At 36.1% G+C, this 21,655-nt stretch overlaps 1 protein-coding gene across 1 annotated transcript in view; it reads left to right on the top strand.

Annotated features, from left to right (window-relative positions):
* TDRD9 (tudor domain containing 9) overlaps window positions 1-21,655 on the top strand; it is a 67,379-nt gene that overhangs the window by 28,377 nt on the left and 17,347 nt on the right. The window contains exons 6-21 of the mRNA XM_077783763.1: window positions 406-486; window positions 3,285-3,449; window positions 7,720-7,823; window positions 8,604-8,662; window positions 10,826-10,877; window positions 11,032-11,116; window positions 11,833-11,890; window positions 12,431-12,535; window positions 14,200-14,297; window positions 14,659-14,790; window positions 15,397-15,559; window positions 15,643-15,706; window positions 16,175-16,238; window positions 17,705-17,749; window positions 19,253-19,306; window positions 20,888-21,004. Of these exons, the coding sequence (XP_077639889.1) occupies window positions 406-486; window positions 3,285-3,449; window positions 7,720-7,823; window positions 8,604-8,662; window positions 10,826-10,877; window positions 11,032-11,116; window positions 11,833-11,890; window positions 12,431-12,535; window positions 14,200-14,297; window positions 14,659-14,790; window positions 15,397-15,559; window positions 15,643-15,706; window positions 16,175-16,238; window positions 17,705-17,749; window positions 19,253-19,306; window positions 20,888-21,004 (1,446 nt within the window). The remainder of the gene's footprint in view (window positions 1-405; window positions 487-3,284; window positions 3,450-7,719; window positions 7,824-8,603; window positions 8,663-10,825; window positions 10,878-11,031; window positions 11,117-11,832; window positions 11,891-12,430; window positions 12,536-14,199; window positions 14,298-14,658; window positions 14,791-15,396; window positions 15,560-15,642; window positions 15,707-16,174; window positions 16,239-17,704; window positions 17,750-19,252; window positions 19,307-20,887; window positions 21,005-21,655) is intronic.

Here is a 21,655-nt window from a genome sequence, read left to right as displayed (position 1 = left end):
TTTGCTTGGTTTTCAGACAGCCCAGAACAGTCCCTGGATCATTTGGGATCCTACCAGTATAGTTGATTTACCCAGCATCAGTATCATAGACTTCATCTGTTACTGTCAGCTCTAGTACAACCAGTAGTTAGAGCTCAGGATTGATTTCTAGTCATTATTCTAGATTTTCTTAACTTTAGAGTGACATGATTTTCACAAAGGGTTCTGTAGTCATCTGAAGACTTATGTTGGGATTTTAACGTGTTCTTAGCATGCCTAGCCTCAAAAGGCGTGTGCTTTCTTCTATGAAAATGTATTGTTACTCCACGTTGCAAAATAAAGCATAAAAGTGAGTAGGAAAGTAAGAGATTGTCAAAAAGAAGAGGATGAATTAATGAAAATTAAATTGTGGATAATGTCTTCCAGGTGCATGAGCGCACAGAAGAAATTGATTTTTTGCTGTTGGTGACCCGTAAACTGTTGTGTACAAATTCACAGTCTGTAAAGGTGGGTTCAAACTAAATTTTGCTTTTTTTCTTGCAAGAAAATTTTTGCATGTCTTTTATCTATGAAGGCCCTATTTTAAGGAATTTACCAGGAATTACTATGTTACTACGTTTTACTAAAATATTTTTTAGTTTACCACTCCTCATAAGTAAGAAAGCTAAGGGGCATTCTATTCCTGGCTGCTGTAATGTGTTCTGAGAGACTTCTTTTTTTTCCCCCTCATGTTAAAATGCATTAGTTTCTAAACCCTGCTTAAGGCTAAAAAATGCACGATGGATATTTGGCTAGAATTATGTATTGGGTATTGAGGGCAGTGCTTATTCTTGGTTAAAATGGTAGCATTAACTCCTGGAAATACTGAGCCTTTTTTGTTTAAGTGGGACGGCATATTTGGAGAAATAGCAAAAGACCAGAAATGCTGTACTGTAATTTCTGGCAGAGCTGGTAGTAAAATTTGGCTGAGGTTTTTCTCTGCATGTTAGGTAATTCTGCCTTGTACTAAAACAGAGTTCACAGACATTTATTATGATGTGTTTAGTCTTCAGGGTCTCAAAGTAATGAACTCTTGAAATGTTAAAAATGGAATACAAATTATGGAGTTAGGCTAACTCAGTATCTTTCTTTGTAGCTATTTGGGACTGCAGATACTTTGTGAGACTGCATGTCCCTTAAGTGCTTCAAGGTAATGGTTTAATGTGATTTTTTTTCCTGTTCAAAATAAAGTCTAGGTTGGCTGTTTTTGTTGCCATTGGAAGGAAATATGTGTTCTTATGTGCAGTCCATCACATTGATTCAGACTCAATCTTTAGGTCTTCCAAACATGCTGTCATTGAAAGTGCCCTTTCATTTGGCATAGGACATGGCTGTGTACTTCACATCTTTCACTTTTTATCCCTTTTCATGCTGATTTAGACTTTAGAGAAAATTCTTGTCTTTAAATTTAGAGATAGTTATGTGAAACTATTCAGCCTTTTTTAGCACTTGGCTCTGCCTACTGAGAAGAGCAATCATTTGATCGAACTGAGTTTGTGAGAAGTTTGGCCTTTATTCTGGTTATTGGGTTGGTTTCAATGGCAAGAATCCCTACAGGCCCTGTCATCTTTTCTGTTAGAAAACATTTTCTGTTTGAGGTTCCTGATAAATTTTTTATTTTCCTGTATAGCTCCATTTCAGTCTTTTGAAATTGTCACTGAAAAATTTTATCCCCTTCATATCATTCTCTGCAGTTTCTCTAGATGACAGTTTTTTAATATTGTACAAACCTGAGAGAGACCTACATTTGAAAGAGTGGAGGGCTGTCTCTTTGTATTTTTTTATGTTGAAGAAGGGGGAACTCTTGATCTCCCTTGCTGGCCTTGAGCAGAGTGGAATGGGCTATTCAGCTTGAATTTATATACTAAACCCCAGTGTCTCCTACTTCTCCCCTTTCAGCCCCTTATGAAAAGCTGTAAAGGAAGGGAGCTTTGATGTGGCCAATTAATTTAGAAAATGTAGGGTTCTCCTCCCATCCTCCCTGGATTCATGAAACAAAAGGGTGCAAGAATCCCTATTTAAGAGAGGAAATGAAGCTTTTTTAGCTCAGGGTGGTGTGAAATGCATGTGAGCTCGTTTCCTAATTTGGAAGTTGCAGACCTCAGAAGTAGCAGATAATTCAGTATTTCATCAACTAACAGGAATTAGTTGGGTGATTCTGTTGTAATGATCTACCTGCTAAACTAACCAATTTAAATTATGCTAGATTTTCTGGCAGATGACTGCTGCAGATTGTTGTTTTTAGATCACAGAGCAGAAGCTGGGTTGTTCTGAGGTTGATCTTGCTGGGATAGGTTTGCTGAAGGAAAACGTGAGACTAAGAGTTGCTCTATTGGGTCAAACTAAACAGTGCAGTTCCCATAGTGATTACTAAGACTTCTTGGTATCATCTAGTGGGTCTTTGGGCATGTCTGTGTTGTACAAGTGGTTTTGGACTGCTTGATCTTGAATTGTCTTCTTTGATTACCATCTGTTCTGATGGGTTCATCTGCCACACTGGTGATTGTACTTGTTAAATTTTTCCTTTAGGAGTACATCAAACTCTTGATTCAGTTATGTGAACCTTGCAGGCACTCTGTTAAGAATCTGTCATTTCTTTCCACTTTGGAAGGACTCCACACAGATTAGAGTCCAGATTACAGCGATTATCTAGAAGAAGGGGTAGTTTAATATTCATTGCCTGTAACTGCAGATTTAGATTGGATTTTGTTTTGGTAGCCTTCAGAGCCATGAGGCAGTTCCTGGTGTAATGGGACAGATTTCATATATTTGCAGAATTATGTCCTTTCAAATTTCTCTTTTTAGGGTCATGTTGGCAAACTTCATGGTTTAGCCTGTTCTCTCCATGTGTTCCTTGTGCCCTTACATGTGCCTTGGAGTTGAGCACAGTGATACAATGCCCGCTTCATTCATTTGCCTTTCTGCCATTTTGTAAGGGGGATGCTTTTGTGTTTTACAGCGTTTCTGGTTTGGGTGGTGGTGAGATCTTTATCAAGAGTACTGTATGGTTTTGATTTAATTTTTACCATGTTGTCTGTCCTAGGCATTCTAGCCTGAGCCATTCTCTTACAGGTGCTTGCCTCTCTCCACATGCTGATTAGGGTATCTTAAGCATTTAGTTTGATTGTCTTAAATGTACTTCAGTTACATACCTGTACTAACCAGAATTAGATCATTTAGCATGAGGAGAAAATGGAGAGTCCTATCTAACAGGGCAATTTGTGTTAAAATTAATGCTTTATATTTGCTGTGCATTTTTTTAACAGATAATATTGATGTCTGCTTCCATCAACTCTAAAGAATTAGCTGATTACTTTGCACTTCCAGTTCATAATGGTTTGAATCCAGTCTGCATATTTAAGGTCGAAGGCAGACCTTTTGCAGTTGAAGAATATTATCTTGATGATTTGAAGGACATTTTTGATTTCCAGGTATTGTAAATATAATTCCACTTCTTTCAGCATAATAAGAAATTGGAATAGTCAATTGAAAACTATGTAATAAAATGGCATATAGCCACTTTTATATTGCAATTCTAGGTAAGAATTAATAGAAGATGATAAAACAGGAATCTTATGAGCAGACTAGTTTCTTTCATGAAACAAAAACATTTCAATATGATAAGACTTTTTTTTTTGATAGTTGCATTCTAAATGAACAGTGTAAAACAGTGTGTGGAAAGTAACATAAATAGATTCATACATCTCTGAATATAACTGACAAAATCTGGGAATGTTTCCTGGGTTTGTTCATGTTGTTGTTTATATCAAAGGCAGAAAGTGCTATGAATTGAAGAGAAAATAATCATTTTTGATTAGAACTTTGATATTACCAAGTTGGCTTCTCTATCAGCTGAGGCTTTCCTATTTTTCAGTCCTGTAGTCCTGTTTATTTTCTTTTTTTTCAATAGTGCCACAGATGTTATGCAGTAGTTTTTAACCTATTTCTGTTGTAACCATGTAAGCCACCATGGCAAATGTGTAATTTTGAGTAATGAAAACATGTTAAAATAACTGCTACCTCTCAGATCCGTGGTGGGTTGTGCTGGAGAATTGCTTCTCTGATGCCTAAGGAGAGTATTACTGGCTGAAGATATGTTTGCTTTATCAATCTAGATTATAAGATGCACAGAATGTATTTTGTATATTTTGTTTTTAGAGCACAGCAATTATCTCTGTAGATATCAGATAATGAAGGAATGAATGTAAATATGTGATCTGTTTTCTGTGGTTTTATAACAGGAGTTTGTTTTACATTTGGAAAACAGCTATGTAAGAATTCACTTGAGTGAGCTCTTTCAGTATTATGGTTCAAGGCAAAATAAACAGGTTAAAGCATAGTACAACAAATTCACTCAGGCCTGTATTATGATACCCAGTCTAAAAATAACTGGGATGTGGGTGTAATTATTGGTCAGTTTTGATAATGCAAAACATTATTAGAATGTTACTACAATGAAGGAGATGGGGCATGCACTTAAAAAGTACCAGTGGGGGGAACACACTGTTACTATTCAGGTTTCGTACATCAGTTCTGCAGAAAATAAAATAGTGAAATAAAATAAGAAGCCCAGGAGAAAAGAATTGCTTTTGCTGTGCACATCTCAGGCATTGATTATGCTTCAACACAGGCAAGGTAAAATAAAAGGCTGTCTACCATTGAAGTTCTGATGCAAACAAAGAAACAAACTCACTGCTTACAGCAGTTGGCCCACCAGCACTTACACATTAGTATCACAGTCAGATAATAGGGAGGAGATTATGTAATACATGGGGCTTTGTAAAAGATTTTTGATGATGACAACAAAAAGATAACCAGGAAATTGAGTAAGAAGTTGCCTTCAGTCAAATTGGATTTGCCATAGCTGCACTTGGAATGTCAATTTGCACACCTTTCACCTCAGAGATCACAAACAAAGGAACTCCTTTCAGTGCTTAGCCTTTTTTATACTTTTTTATTTTCTGAGTTTTTTTATTTTAAAAGTTTTCATCTGATTCTTTGTTGTCCTATCTATAGCCATTCTATTTTTCAGGAAGATGAGGAGAGTATGTTTGTCCAAGATATTTTTTGTGACTTAGGGCAGCAATAAAAGCACATAAGTGCTCTTGATTTTCTTTTTTTTTTTTATATCTATTAAAAAATGATGAAATTGAATTCTAAAGCACTAATTCTTGGGCTGGTTCTTGTTCCTTATGGTGCTGTGTGTGAAGACTTTCTCTGAATACTAGTTACAATTACAAAATTAAAATGTGGATAGTCTCAGATGGTTTATGTAAAATACTAATAAAATGAAAGCGAAATGTGAGTAATAAGACTGTTAATGAGTTAATGCTGCCATATGGAGGCTGAGGCATATATTTCATCATGCTAAAATCTAAATTAGTTAGATAACTGCCTGAGGTACAGGCTTCAAGTTTTAATTCTTGATGTTTTATTTTCACCTATAAAAGCCTGTAAAATTTGCATATAGGAGCACAGCAGTAAAAAGTAAATGCAGTCGCTGCTCTTTAGATAAATAGAATTTTTCTAAGTTTACTTTTGATTTTAAAAGTAATAACTGTAAAATTACATAAATCTTTACTCGTTTCTTAAAGCATCTCAGTCAAAATCAATTTAGTGCTTTGTAATTGTCTCTTGGCTGTGAGTGTGAATCTTTGTCCCTTTTCAAAAAAATCTTAAACTAATTGGATGTTCCTGTAGAGAGGTTGAATTCTTCCATGAATCCTGCAGAGCTCTTGGCTTTGATACATCACTTATTTCTGCATGTGATAATGTTTTAAAACTGTGCTTGAATATAAAATTTTTCGGGGTAGTTTTGACTTGAATAAATTGTCAGTTCATTGATCCTGTTGCGATTTGGAAGATGAACAAAAATGCCAGTCATTGTTTTTTCTTCTGTATGCATGTTTGCAGTAAACCCTCTTCTGTGGCTAGACAGACATCTAGCTGAATCAAAGCTAAAGCTTTCTATTTGAATTACTTCATTTGTAGGAAAGAATAAAAATAAGGGAGAAAGAAGGGAGAAACATTTTTCAGTGTAGCACTGGCTTACCCTTGCCCAGGTACTGGGTCATTTATAGGTGTACTGCTTAATTTGTGAGCATAGGCTTACAAGACAGTAGTTTTTCTCTTGTGGCATAATGGGCTTGGTAAACACATTGTTCTGGGTGTTTAACAGAATCACGATTTGTCATACCAGCAACCTCTAAGCCCCAAGGAATCACTGAAACACAAGTTTCATGAAAAATGCATGAAAGCTCTATCTATAGGCAATTTTGGAGCTAGTTTTGTAAATATTTGCCTTTTGTTCTGGTTAAGTGTTAGAGATATGAAATGCAAATTTAAAAAATGAAGCAAAATGCAAAAATGCAGCCTATTTTTGGCTTGCAAAGGTAAAAACCCTTTCATGTCTATTGAACTAGAGTCAGAGTCCTGATGGAAGATAGTGAGCTGCTGTCAAAAGCTGTTCTGATTTTTATTATGCTATATCAGCGCAGTCTGACTGGGATTTGGATTTGTTGTTTGTCACATTGTTACCTTTTATTAGGAGTGATGTGGAAGCCTTGTCGTGTTAAAGAATACTAAAGGTACAATCAGTAGCATAATTGAAAAGACAAATTTGACAGTTTCTTAAGCAGGGATAATATAAAGCAAAAAATCTTATGTTGGAGCAGCCCAGAAGAGAACTTGCTTAGATTTTTCACATATTTTAGGGCAAAAATCACTTTGAAGAAAACAGTCAGGTATTTTTAAGGTTTTTCCTGGGTTAATCAAGCTGAGGACTGTGGTTGCAGTAGCAAATGCTGATCTAAATCAGTGTTTCTAGACTGGTGCCAGGACCTGTGCTTTTGTGATTGTTATGAGCTCCTTTATAATGGGATACTCATAGAAAAATTACTACTTTAATTTTAATAGTCCAAGTAGTTAGGTGGTCTGTGATTTTAGCTCTTTGAAGCACTTGGTTCAGTAAAGTGAGGAGAAACTCTGAGAATGGAAGGGGAGCAATGATGAAAAGCCATTTTCCCTACAAGAGGAAAACGTGTACTATCAGAGACCTTTTTCAAAGCAGGTCTAGTTCATTAAGCATAAAACTGAAAAGTAATTAAGTTACTCTCTTTGCTCTGAGGACTTGATGGTTTGTGTTCTTAAATACTAGCCTTGAATGGCCCAGAATGCTTGAAAACAGTGTGGACAGAATCACCATAGTTCTGTTGAGTACAACAGAACAGTAGTTCTTTGACAGGGTGTGACCAAAACCAAAAAACCCATCAAACGCAAAAACAGTTTAAAGGAGAAAGAGATACATGGTTTATGTGCAGGCAGGTAGAGAGATCTGTGCAGAGCTGTGAGAAGCACTCTACCTTACCTACACAAATTCCTCCCTGTTACTCTGTTCCCATGAGTTCTGATCAGTTCCCATGTGCTTGACACTTCAGGATGAGGAGCATGTTCTGCAAATGAATGGAGGGTGGGCTAGTGCTTAAGGAGGTAAATATCAGAAGTATTTCTTCAGCATTAAAATTGTAGGATGCTTGAAGAAAAATGTCAATTTAGAAGGCAATGAGTGCATCAGATGAAGTTACTTCTTCTGTATACGATCAGTTTGAATTGAAAGCAGTTGAGAAATTGAAATATATATGTGAACTACAGTCTTGTAGCCAGTTATACTGTGTTAACCTCATTACCACCTTCTCCAAACAGTTGCATCGTCAGAGCCTTGGGGAACCAATGATAGAACAGAAAATGTATCAAGTGGCAGTGTCTCTGATTCAGTCATTTGATGAGTTGGAAAAGAGGAGCAATGGGTAAGATACAGTTCAAGATCTGGAATCAGTGCTTCTTGGGGAAATGAGAAACTAATTAGGCAACAGCAGAGTCCATAGTTATTAGTGGAAACTTAATTTTTACTTGCATCTCTGCGTTTATTTTACATATTTGTTTGATTTGTACCCAGTGTTCCTAAAGTGCACTTCATGCCCTGAAGCATGAGTGACTATTCAAGGCAGCCATGTCATATAGAAAATATATTCTTTACTGTAGACCAGAACTGAGGAGTATTTATATCAAGAATTATATAAATATAAATGATACTATTTTGTATTGTAGCCTAAAACATACATTATTTCATGGGAATAAAAGGATAAAAGCTGGGCATTAATTTTCACTGTCTGTTTAATACCTTAATGTCATGTGAAATAAGTAAATAATGGGTTTTGCTTACTCTGTATTTTGTAAATTGATGTTTAGTAGCTGAAAATGTAATAAAGTTACTTCTACAGCTTTTGTCTGAGTGTGTGTTAAATTACCTAATTCTGATTGTTTTCATTGCAGAATGAGAATGTTTCTGTTTTGTCATAGTTTTGAAGAAATAAACCGAAACCTATTGCTGTGGTTCTAGTGCTTATATCTTGCATTTTTCAGAAAGCATAGTTTCAGATAATGATTGAAATTTTGTTTCTTCAGGAAGTTTAAATAATGCATGCTACAAAAAGTGTGCACTTCTGCTTGTTCTTCTAGAATAAATAACTTGGGGTAATGAGGTAGACTGAGACTGTAAATCTAATGAAGCTGTATTTTCTTGTTAGGGAGAAAAAGAGCTTCCGTGGTTCATTGGAACGTGGCAGTGTGCTCGTGTTTTTACCAGGCAAGTATATGTCTTAATAACTTTCTCTTTTGTTATTTGTCATTTGATGAGCTTTCTGCTGGCACTTCTTCCAGGGGTTTATTCAACACATACTTAAATGAGGTTCACTGGTCTCTTCAGGCATTTTTTCTTGGAAACTTGTTTAATTGTGGCAATAATTGGAAAAGCTGTGAGTCAAAAATTAAGATGTTACATATTTTAAAAATAATAAAATTAATTTTGTAGTTCATCTACGGAAATGCAGTTTCCAGATTTTTTAGTGCAATTATTAATTATTATGCCCATTCCAGTTTGTGATTAGTAAGGTAGGGAGAGCATACTTGCCTCTGATATTGGTGTTTGCTGTGTTTTCAGACTTTCTCATCCCCTCTGAGGCTTCAATTCAGTCTGAAATTCTTCCTTAGCATTTTCAATCCTAAATAATTATATTTCACCTTGAGTTTTTTTTTGTTTGTTTGGTTTTGTTTTGTTTTGAATGTTTGTATTCGTTTTTTGTTTAAATACATTTGATAAATTTATGGAAACTCCTGTGGTTGTAAGCTGGTACACTCAAGTTTGTGTTTTATTTGTTCAGTGTTTGGCCTTGTCTGGTTTTAAACAGGATATTCAAGGCTGATCCTGAACTCAGGATCACCCCTTGAAAATTTTCCTCACAAATGTTTTATACAGAACTGGAGAAAAGGGGAGGCGAGCCCTCAGTTTACAACACAGCAGCTGAGGCAGAGCTTGGGTTATTTTTACACATTTAATATCTGCATTTAGGATGTTGATTTGAGATGCTTATTTTTTTTGAGTGCTAACAATTACATAGCATTTTGAACATTAAAAATAACACTCCCACTGACTTGTCAAGTTGAGTGTGCAGCAGCAGCTAGAAAGAGCAGTGCTGTGCTGAGGATGCTGTTAAGTGATTTTTTGCCCACTGTCTTTGTGTAACTCAGTGATGGGGCAGAATCTAATTCCAAAAGGAAGAAGCTGCAGGTGTCTCAAGTAGGATGCCATGTTTTTCCTTGTAATTGCCTGTCTTGTTCACTGGGTTTTTTTTGTTTGTTTGTTTGTTTTTCTGGTAATGCTACCAAGTCTCTGATTCTTAATAGATAAATATTCTTCAGTATTCAACTCTCCTTTGGTTCCAGAACTTGTCTCTCTGTAGATAACAGGTGATACAAAGTGCCATGTTAAACTGTAGAGTAATTTTCTTAACATACGTGGATGAATATGTTCCAAATGATCTAATTTTATCTGTTCTACTTGTGTTGATCTCATTTTTTGTCTGTTCCATATTTTCTGCTGAGCTTCTTCATGCCCTGCTCTCCTCACTGTCCTTGTATGTTTGCCAAACAGGTTTGTGTTATTAGGTCCCATTTCATTCTGAGACCTGTGTCACCTGGTAGGATCCTTGTGTTCTGTAGGTGTCATGGTCAATCAACTCTTGTCACTTCTGAAACAGGTCAGCAGATACTGCCTGCTGTGTCCAGGCAGTAATTACTTGACTGATTAATAGTTACTGTTAACAGTGGTGATGCAGAGTCTGCTCTGCCAAACATGAATCATACTTATTTTAGTTGTTTTTAATCGCAAAAATCAACCTCCAGGTAAGTCCAGTGTTGGACAGGTTTTTGAAAATGTGGCATTTTGGCATTTGAAATTGAATTCTTAAGAAGTAAATTAAGCTTCTCAGAAAGGTTTGTTTGTGGAGGTATTTAGGAAGATAGAAAAAAAATCCCTTAGTCATAAGATTTCCCCTGGCAGATGTGAAATGCATGCCCCAGAAAATGGACACTGGAATGGCCAAAGGTGAGATGGTTGACAGAAATAGCTAATTTTTTCCCCCTTGGCCCTGCTCTTTGAAAGAACTTGTTTTGGTTGAAATACCCAATTTGAGCCTAAACCAGATGGATATTCAGCATGTGGTGAGTTCTGAAACAAAATTAATAATGGGATATTGTCAAATGTCCTTTATGTCTTTATTAAGTGTAAAATTAATGCAAATAGTTCTTCAAAACTTGACTCACTAGTTTTCAGACACTAATACATTTGCTGTTCACTTCTTCTGCCATTTTATTATATGGTAAAGATGTAATAATGACAGGCAGTTATTAGTTGAAATAGATGTTTCTGAATTTTTCCTTATGACTAAAAGCATGATTACTTTTTCCCTAGGTTTAGGTGAAATAAGATACATGCACTCATGTCTCTCAGATAAATATCAAAGGTAAGTTAGACCACATTTGTTTCAGTTCAGTTAAACCTGAATATGAGTCTTTCAGCTGTATGAGTTTTAAGTGTATAATAGGGTTTAGCACAGAAGTGTAATCAACTTTTATATTCTTGCATCAGTTAATATTTCACAAATATATTTTCTTCAGGTGGCAAGTGTACCCATTTCATGCATGTGCAACGTTGGAAGAACAAACTAAAGTATTTTCAGCTACGATTCCTGGCTACAGAAAAGTAAATATTTTTAAATCATGACTTTTTTAAAGCATGTGAAACCTTTTGCTAGAGTAGTAATAGCAAATAATAATGTATTTAAATAATATTAGCTGCTCCAACTCAAGCCATTTTATGAGGACAAAGCAGTTTAGTTTTTCAGTGTGTGAACTGATGGCCTTTCATACCAAGCTGTTGATTTAACTGGTGTGCAGGACCTCAAGAGAGGTGCATTAACCTTGAGGAAGTTACCCTTAAACTATTGCCTGCTGCTTTTTTATCCTTCAGAATGGTTTGTGCATGTTGATTCTTGCATCTGCATGACAGGGAGGGCTGCTGGTGGCACTGAATAGCAAAGTAGTGCCCCAGTATGGGAGACTGACCCACTTTGTGCCCCATATTGTCACTGCTGCCTTGGTTTTCTTCATCTGCTATTACTAAGAGAGTATTGCAATCAATAGTGGCATGTTTCCTTATGGCAAAGGCACAAGGAAATATTTCCATTCCTATTGCCTTACTACTTTATTATGCTTTTTGAGCTCAGAACAAGAAAATACAAGGGATTTTATGTTGTCCTTGTGGTATTGCCTTTTTTTTTTTTTACTATGCAGAGCAGAAATGCTGTGTTGCCATTACATTTATATTTCTTTATAGCAAGTTGGATTTTTCATGTAGAAACTGTAATGCAAATAATTTTGTTTATGCATTCATTGCTCATTTTTTGCTTCAAAACTCAGGTTATTCTAGCTACCAATGTAGCGGAGAGCTCTGTGACAGTTCCTGATGTTAAGTATGGTAAGTTTCTAAATCTTGTAATTCTGTATACACTGTTTGTAATATTTTCCATACTTGTGCTAGGTTTGCTCTCCAGGATTTGTCACTGTTCAAAGAGCTGCTGTTGGAGTGTTGAATTCTTTCTTTCACAACAGAGGAATCTCAATATATGAACAAATAGAGCTTCTGAGTGGGAGGTTGGTTTAAGCCTTCACTAAGGGGTAATTTTAAATGCAGTAACAAGCACAGCCAGACCTCATGTCACAAGCTAAGATTTTTAATCACATTCTGACTATGCTTTGAAGTAATTGCATCAGTTTAAGCAAATTTTATTACAGACTTTCTAAATGCAGAAATGATTGCCTTTTAATGATTGTCTTTTAATGATTGTCATCTACAATGATTTATTATTTTTGTAGTAAGATCTATTAACAATTTGATTAGTATTCAGAATATCCTGGGTCTGGTTGTTTATAAATCTGATGTTCTTTTTACTGCTATTCAAGTTATTCAGACTTTTCTTTCCACTGCCATGAGAAATTTTTTTTTTCTTACTTGCAGTGATAGATTTCTGCTTAACTAAAATTTTGTTCTGCGATAAAGAAACTAATTACCAAAATTTGAGGCTTTGCTGGGCATCTAAGACAAACTGTAATCAAAGAAAAGGTAAGATAACAGTAAGTAATGCAAAGGAGTTTTAGGAGCTGACCTTCATGAAAAAATCTTTGTTGCTTTTTCTTGTATTAATAGTAAAAATAACAGATTATTTTGGCCATTAATATTTGATAAGTCTTTACCAGGTCAGGGTATAAAAATGGGATTAAGCAACTCTGTGTGAATGACTTTTTTTTTTTTTTTTTTTTTTCCCCTCAAGTATATTTGCAGAGGAGTGTTTTGTATCTTATTGAAAAGTACTAAAATTCACAGACCATTAATTCTTTGTTACTTAATAGCAATTTTTTGTCACAGGCCATTTTTTAAAAGGGAGGATAGGTACTGTTAGGTATTTATGAACTGCTTGTGAGCTGCAGCAATAAAACAAACTTTCATGTCTATATGTCACTATTAATGAGTTAAAATATCCACAGCAGTGATTCTAATTTATACCAATGTTCATAGCACAAGGATAAATAAGATTCCATATTGGCTCTTCTAGTAAGACAATCCTCTTAAAATCCTTTTAGTTTCAGTCAAAAATAGTACTAATCAGTAGCAGTGACATCTTCAGATCTAGAATACTGTAATTTTTAAGTGTCATGAGGTTAACTGGGTGTCAGGTGCCCACCAAAGCTGCTTTATCACTCCCCTCTCCTCAACTGGACAGGAAGAAAAATGGTGACAGAAGGCTCAGGGTTTGAGACGAAGAGGGAGATCACTTAGCAGTTATTATCGCTGGCAAAACAGACTCAGCTTGGGGAAATTAGTTTAATTTTATTACCAAACAAATCAGTCTTGGATAATGAGAAATAAAGCCAAATCTTAAACAGCTTCCCTCCTTTTCTTCCCAGTATTGTACTCGCTCCCAGTTTCTCTGCCTTCTCTCCCCTGGTTGTACACAGGGATGGAAATTGGGGATTGTGGTGGGTTCATCGTGCATTCTCTCTGCTGCTGCTTCTTCCTCACACTCTTGCACTGTCAAATATGGGGAAAGTTTCCAGCAGCTTCTTACAGAAGCCACCACAATAGCCACCTCCTTTCAAGACCTCACTGTGAGCCTATGAACCCCAATATGCAGATTTATTTCCATTTGGTTCCAGGTCAGCAAAGGTCATAACAGTCAGCCAATGTGCAACCAGTAGAAGTAGCATTTTGTGTAAGACCTGGGCTTGTGCATGTATGTGACTTAAAAATGTGGCCTGATTCTCTCGTGGAGTATCCACAGAGAGGAGTTGGTTGAAATGAATGGTGTTTGGATTTGTGAAGATAGACATCTGAATCGTATTTTCTATAAATAGTAGATCATAAAGACATTTTGCTGTTTATCATTCGAGCTTAAAAGTTGTTTTAATTTAAGATTATTTTCTAGCTATAGAGTCAAATAGGAAATAATGCCTGTTCAACTGAGAAAAATGGCTGTTGATTTGAGGACAGTTATGTGAAAGAGGTATTTGAGTGAAATAGTTACATAATTCTTACTGCTCCTATGGAAGCAAAATTTTTTTGTCCTACCCTTCTGTGTCCTCTGGGCCTGTCTGCTGCAAGAGAGCAGAGCACTGCTCAGCCTGCAGCATCAGCTGTCATGTGCTGCTCAACCCAGAGGGTTTGTAGATGGATGGGTTTGAAAAAACTTGTACAATTTACAAATTGGTGATTTGTTCTTTTATGTGAAGGTCGTGCTGGACGTGTTTCCAAAGGCTATTGTTACAGGCTTATATACAAGGACTTCTGGGCAGACTGTATTCCAGAGAAATCAGAACCTGAGATGCTGGTAAGGCTTTTGGGTTTAGGATTAGGTTTTCTTTAATGCATGCAGTCATAGCAGAGAAGCTTTGCTTTACTTTCTCTGAAGACGATTAGAATAGTTACTAATAACTAATAGCAATGACTACAGTTCCACTTGATAACTATTTGATAAAGATCATTCCACGTAGTTTCCTTATAGAAGGAGATACATTATAGCAGTAATGCTGATGTGGATTAGAAATAAGCAATCTACTCAAAAGAAAACAAAGCCTTCTTGTACACAATTAACTTCAGATTTTGCTAAATTGTAAACTTACTTTTTCATATAAAACACTTTGTCACACTTCCATGAGGGGAGAGTAACAATAATCTTGTTTTCCCTTCAGCATTGTCCATTAGGAGCTACAGTCTTAAAATTAAAGAAGCTTGATATGGGGGAACCAAAAGCCTTGCTGGCAACAGCTCTTTCTCCACCTAGTGCAGGTGACATTGAACGTACAATACTTCAGCTGAAAGAGGTAGGCTTCCTTTTAATTTTGTTAAAATCAAGGTGATAGGAATGTAGTGCAGAAGTGGTTTTCTTTGTATTTAAGGTAGTAGTAGTCTTAACTGGAACCTCAGATATGAACTGTGTCTAGAGAATCTTTCACTTCTTGGTCTGTTGTTGGGTTACCATCCTTCTGAGCATGATTTCTGTAGTTACATCTTTAAAACATGATTGTAATTTCATTGGAGAGTAATGATATACTCTTTGAGGACTAGCATCTATGGTGAGAAATAACAGAGAAATAGACAAAAAAATAACTTAAACTCTGTAAGCAGCATTGTTTGTGAATAAGTAATAAATCAGACTCTTACAAGGTGTGTTTTATAGAAGTCAGCCTGAAGATTCCTTGCTCACCTGTACAAGAAGGATGGTGATTTTGATTTTCAATTATAAAGATAAGGGAGAATCCTCATTGCATTAAAGTTTTTTCTTTTCCGAAGAAGTAAATATTTGCATGATTTGTAGCTTGCTTTTATATCCAGTATATATAGCGGCTTTGGTTTCAGAAGTGCTAGGCTTTAAAAATTGTCTTAGGTGTACTTAGCTTTTACAAATTAATCCATTTTAATTTCTCTAGCTTGGAGCACTTACAACCTGTGTGCAAACAGAAGAAAATCTGCATGATGGTGAGCTGACTTTCTTAGGAATGATACTGACACAGTTGCCAGTGGACCTGCATCTTGGAAAATTGATAGTCCTTGGGCATGTCTTTGGTTGCTTAGAGGAATGCCTTATTATAGGTAACTGACAGAAGAACACGTGAGAACATTTCTCTAGAACCAAACCATTTGCAGGTTTTAATTTTTATTTGTTTTTGTTGTAGCTGCAGCACTGTCTTTGCGGAATTTTTTTGCAGTACCTTTCAAAAAGCATGTTGATGCATACAGGTAGTGCCCCAGATGTTTTATAACTTCCTAACTACATTTGAGAGCAGAGGGCAGAGTTGATAGCTCAAGATAATTTTCCATCTCATGAGTCTGATTTTCTGTTAAAATGCCAAGCAGTGCAAAATTAAACTTTTCCAGGTAGCTGACACTGGAATCTATGTATTTGGGAACTTAAATCACAGAGCTAACTCACTGTCTCCTGAGCACAAGGCCTGGTTTTTCAGCTTTGCCTTTTCCATGTGGCAATGTCTACTAAAATGATTATTTAAATAGCAAGGACAATTACTTACTATTATCCTGCTCATACAGAACATCTCCTTCAGCAAGCAGATGTGAATAAGAACAAGTAATTACAATAAGTATATTGATTGTGTTTATTAAAAAAGTGGAGGGTATTGCTGAGCTGTGTAATACATGCAATATTTGAAAAGCATTTTGTTGCTAATAATTTTTTGTTCCTATTGACAGGAAAAAAATGTTTTTTGCTGGAAATTGTAGGAGTGACTGTATTGCGATTGTGAATGCCTTTAGGGTAAGTCTTCCATCTTAGATTACAGTGAAATCTGATAGACCAGGATAAAGGGTTTCACTTTATTAGGATCAGTGCAGCATTTTTACTTAGCAGTTATTAAAAACTTCACATTACTGATAGCTGCATATTGATGTTTTTGGCAGTCTTGCTCCAACTGTGTGAAGTTTCAATTGTCTCTAATAACCAAAAATGAAATGCCAGAGATGTGGTGATGTTTATAGATTGTTTTTAACAAAAGACAGTTTGGACTGGTAAATTCTAGTACAGAATGAGTTTGGTGATCTTTCTCCAAAGTTCTTAGCTTTGGCTTTAGGATGGTTTTGTGCAAAATGTCATTTTTTGGTAGTCTTGGCTGTTTGGTGGCTCAGTACCATGGACAGGGATCAATTCCTCCAGGTAGAGGCAGAGCTGCTGCGCTTCTGCTAGAAGAACAAACTTGCTATTCAAATTCCAGCATTTTATATAATGCATGCTCTGGTGTGTTTTGTAATCCTCTGGAGAGTCCAAAATCTTCAGCTGCTGATTTAATTTATTCTCTTTTTTTTTTGAGCATGTTGCCCTTTGGTCAAAACTGACTTGTTTTTTTTGTTCTCTGCTGTTAGAATATTTTGAAGCACTCATGGCCGTGTATGGCATATGTGTCCACTAATCAAAAATAATGTTTTCTGAATTCCCTATATCTTCTTACATATTTCCCTTGTGTCACCTGGTAATTATCACCCGTTCATCTGAAGATGCTATTTCTATAAAACAGTATGTTGTCCTGGAGAATAAACACAAACATTCAGACACAGCTTCCAGTGAAGTGTCTCTGTGTTTGAGTGGTGTGAAAGCTTTGTTTTGAATGGCTGAGTATCAGAAAAGAATAGATAAATTCAGGCAAGTTTGTTTCTAAACTCCTTGGTTTAGATTAGATTCCTCCTTTTCTATCAAGACAGGGAAATGCAGTCTGGCTGTTCAACCTTGCATGTGGTCAGTGTCCCCAGTAAACTGGATTATTGTATTATGAGGTGACTTGCTGTCAAACTAGAAATGGATTCTGCAGGCATCTGTCATAAGCTGCCTAATAATGAAGTAATTTTCATTAATATTCTGGGTATTTTAATTTCTCTTCCAGCCCTTTTTTCTGGGAGGCATTTGCATCAGAACTTACCTGAATCAGTCTTTTCACTGCTTTTGTCCCAAAGCAAGGAGGAAAAAAAATGGTTTTGAAAGTAATCTGCTCTATTACAGTATCAAATTAAAGCATCCAAATTGTTCTAATAATTTCTGGATGTTTGCATGTGCTTTAACACTCCATCCATTTCCTCTCATAAAGCAGCTGGACAGCCTGTTGTTAAAAAATTACCTTCAGTGTTGGTATGAAAAGAAAAAGTTTATAATTTTAAATGTCACATTAATATTTGTAATAATTACTACTGAAGCATTACGTTTTGTATCTGAATACTACACCATTCTTTTCTTAGGCATGGCAGGCCTGCAAAGAAAAAGGGAAGCTGAGAAATCCCAAGGTTAGTTAAACTTTTTCTTACTCTCCATTCAAGGTTAGTGACTTAAGTGCTGGAATATTTTTTTTTAATTGTAAATATGAAAAGTAAGAAGTTTTTGCTAGCAGTGTTTATTTATGATAATTATGACTTTTCATGCATAAATAGACTAGGCTTTGAGAGAAAATGAGCATTTGAATCCAGTGCAGAGTTATTTGAAGACAATCCCCTATGTTAACTCCTTCCACAGATGAATCAACAGGGGCCAGAGGGTTTGAAATCCAGCCTAAAAAGGGAAATTGAGCTGTAGTTGAAAGAAATACTTTCATTGTGCATAAGTATCTTTATTATTTTTAAATACAGAGATTGCTGCCCCCTCAGAAAACGCTGAAAGGTGGAAGATGCTTAAGTGCATCAGTCACAAAATCCAGTAGCATGCCTGCAGTAACTGCCTCCAGTCCTTCTTTTATGTGTATGAGATAAAAGCTTTTTTATTTCCCTTGTTCTTTCAGAGTGTAGTATCTTTTATGATCACCAATACATAACATAGACTGAGTTACAAGTAGCCAGGATGTCTGATAAAGATGTGCACATAGAGAAAGAAGTTCTGAGCTTTATGTAAGTGTTCCCAGATTGCCAAGAAGCCCAGTGGCATCCTGGATTGTGTCAGCAGTAATGTGGCCAGCAGGAAAGGGAAATAATTTTTTCTTTTTTTTCCCCTGTACTTGGCACTGGTGAGGCCACACCTTGAGTCCTGAGTAGAAAATACAGGAGGACACTGAGGTGCTGGAGCATGTCCAGAGAAGGGCAGTGGAGCTGGTGAAGGACCTGGAGAACAAGCCTCCTGGGTGAGGAGCTGTTGAGGAAACTGGCAGGTTTTAGTCTAGAGAAAAGGGGGCTCACTGCAGACTTTATTGCTCTACAACTGCCTGAAAAGAGGTTGAGTTGGGGGTTGGCCCCTTCTCCCAGATGACAGAAAAGAGAAAATGGCCTCAAGTTGCACCAGGAGAGATTTAGATTGGAATTAAGAAAAATTTTTTCACTGAAAACATTGCAGCACACTGTCCAGAGAAGTGGTAGAGTCACCATCCACGGATTTCTTCAGATGGCGTAACGTGTGGCACCTGGGGACGTGGTTTTGTTCTGGACTCAGCAGTGCTAGGTTAATGGTTGGACTTGAGGATCTTGGGGGTCTTTCCAAACTGTAGCATTCCTGTTGTTATTCTCTAGGTGTGAACATTAAAGTAGATTTTTTAGTGGCAGCACAGAGCAGTTGGACTTGTGGGTTGATAATGGAAAGGTTAGGTGACCCATAGCTGCATTGGTGATAACCAAAGTATAGTTTTAGTCAAATACAAATGTCTTACATTTTCATACATGTCATAATGCTTAGTATGATTGCAAAGCTGTGAAATGTGATTAAATTCTTCTGTTGCTATTTGTAACTATTATCTGTGTCCACGCAGAAAATGTGAGATAAAGTTTACTAGCAGTAGAAGAAAAAAAAGTTTTAACTTTCTTTTACAGGAAGAGCTTGAGTGGGGTAAATCTAATTGTGTTCATATAAACAAGATCAAAGAGGTAAGATTAAATAGTAATTTTTATAAGCAGAAGCACTTAACTTTCCTCATTCTCTATAAATGTTAAAATCCTGACTAAACCTGGTCTGTTATGTATTTTATCAATATATACAGATGTATATTTTCTTAAAATTAAGCATGAATTTAGATGAAAGGATTTTTCTTTAGGATAAACAGAGTGGTTAAATGATTAACTGCTTAACATATTTTTAATATTTTTAAGAAACCTGCAGTATTATTTGCTAATTTTATAGGTTCCTCAAGTCACTGGTTGTGGTGTGACTGCTGTCTGTTAAATAGCTCCTCTCTTCTGACTGGGAAGACTCTAAGCAAATGCAGTTACATGCTGCATGGACTTGAGAATCTGTGGATCTTTGTTGCTAGCATTGCTGCAGCAATTAATGAAAACTCAGCATTACAATGGACTTCAATCTTAATTTGATACATTGAGGGAAAAATAAGTAGGACTGTTGACTAATTGATCAGCAGAATGGCCTTGGTCATTATTTCAGCAGTTGATACCTTTGGCATGAGCAATGCAGGGCCTGTGTTCAGAAAGCACAGGAAGTAAAAATGGAAGTTGATAGTGAGCAACAATCTGGATAAGAAATGACAATAGTTTTATGACTTGGAGATGTGATAACAACAAAAAAAAAAAGAGAGAAAAGCAAATTTTGTAAAATTGCACAATGGAATAACTAGTCTCACAAGGCAGCCTCTCAGTTTCAGATAATGCTGGAAGAGGTTGTGAACAGCATAATACATAATAATTTTAGAATGGCCACCTTCACTTAACACATTTTGGGGGCTTTTATTTGCTGCACCTAAAGATGCTAATTTCATAATCCCTTGTGTGGAAGTGAGTTTGCAGAACTGAGTCAGTCGTGGGGGTTCCTTTCTGGCACTGGTTGTTCTGGTAGTGTGCTAAAACTGCCAGCAGCTGAAAGGAAAGGGAAATACAGCTGTTATACAAATACAGAAAAGTTGTGTGGACAGGGCTTTGTACATCTGCTCCAGAATCGTTTGAGAGAGGGAAGGTATTTACTCTGTGTGGTTGGAGGACCAGTGATTGCTTGTGGGAGTTGCTTGGAAATGCTGAAGATGGCTGAAATATGCTGTGCTAGAGGGCATAAGTTTGATCTCTCTCACAGTAATCAGAGTTGGCTGCTAAACTGAGGGTGCAGCATGGTCACTGCTGCAGTTGGGTGCAGAACTCCAGGTTATTAGCAAGATTTTTACCTCCTAAAATACAATCCTGAAATGATTTAAATAGAGAATATAATCTTGTAAAAGGTTAATTCAGTTCTTTTCCTAATTTTGTTCTGTATCATATATGCATAATACGCTTTGTGACTACAGAATAGTTCTTTATAAGGCGATTTTGGGAAAACTGCTTGAGTCACAATACTGAAATTATTTTCCAAAATAAAGGTGCTGAACAGTATATTGGTGAAATGCTTACCAGTCATCTGAATAGGGAAGGGAGTTTGCCCAATTATTTCAGACTTTAACTAACAGATTTTATTTCAGTTTGTGGCTGGGTTTGATCCATTTAAAATGTAACTTAGAGATCAAATTTCAGGTGGCAGAGTTATTTCACAACTTGAAAAGGAGAGTCAGTGCATTTAATATGCATGTTAAAACTCAACCATATGCTGTGGACCAGGAATATGTGTGCAAACAACGCTTCATCTTGCAGGTAATGCTTTACTGTCATAAAGAGATGCTATTTACAAAAATTGCAGTTTAATCTTCATATCAATTTTCATAATTTTCCATTAATAATATTGATGAGCTCGTGTTACACTTGTTTTCCAAAATTCTCTGTGGATATAGCAATTTTGGGTAGAAAAAACTGCAATTTTTGGCAGTATATTGGCAAAGTAGAAGGACAGCTATTGTTAGTTAATTGAAAATTATATTATCCCTTGTTTGAGGTGTTTTATTTGAACACTGACTTGGTTAATTAGTGGGGAGGGGTGCAGGTAATTTTATGTCTAGCTATTTTATCTTTGTCTAATTTTCAATTAAATTACTTGTCTTATTTGTACTCATTAGCAGTGCTTTTATTTTCACAGACCTGTTTATCATTTCAGTGGCTGTTGGTTTAACTGTGTAAGCAGTGAGTTTCTTGGAGCTGAGTTGTTGAACATTTTAAGATACAGCCTGAAAACTGAACAGTTTACCCATGGCTATTTTGTGTGAATTTGTTTAAATTTAGGCTTTTGAAATCAGAACTAACAATTACAGTTTTCAACCAATAGTAGAGCAAATCTGCATAGAAAAACATTAATGTTGTAGAATTGTTTGAGAAATTGAACTCTTATCACAAAAATATATTTTTAAGAAT

Source organism: Lonchura striata, chromosome 6 (genome assembly GCF_046129695.1).
Source record: "Lonchura striata isolate bLonStr1 chromosome 6, bLonStr1.mat, whole genome shotgun sequence".
Classification (NCBI taxonomy): domain Eukaryota; kingdom Metazoa; phylum Chordata; class Aves; order Passeriformes; family Estrildidae; genus Lonchura; species Lonchura striata.
Note: the sequence above shows the minus strand (reverse complement) of the source record. Positions and strands in the feature narration are given on the sequence as shown.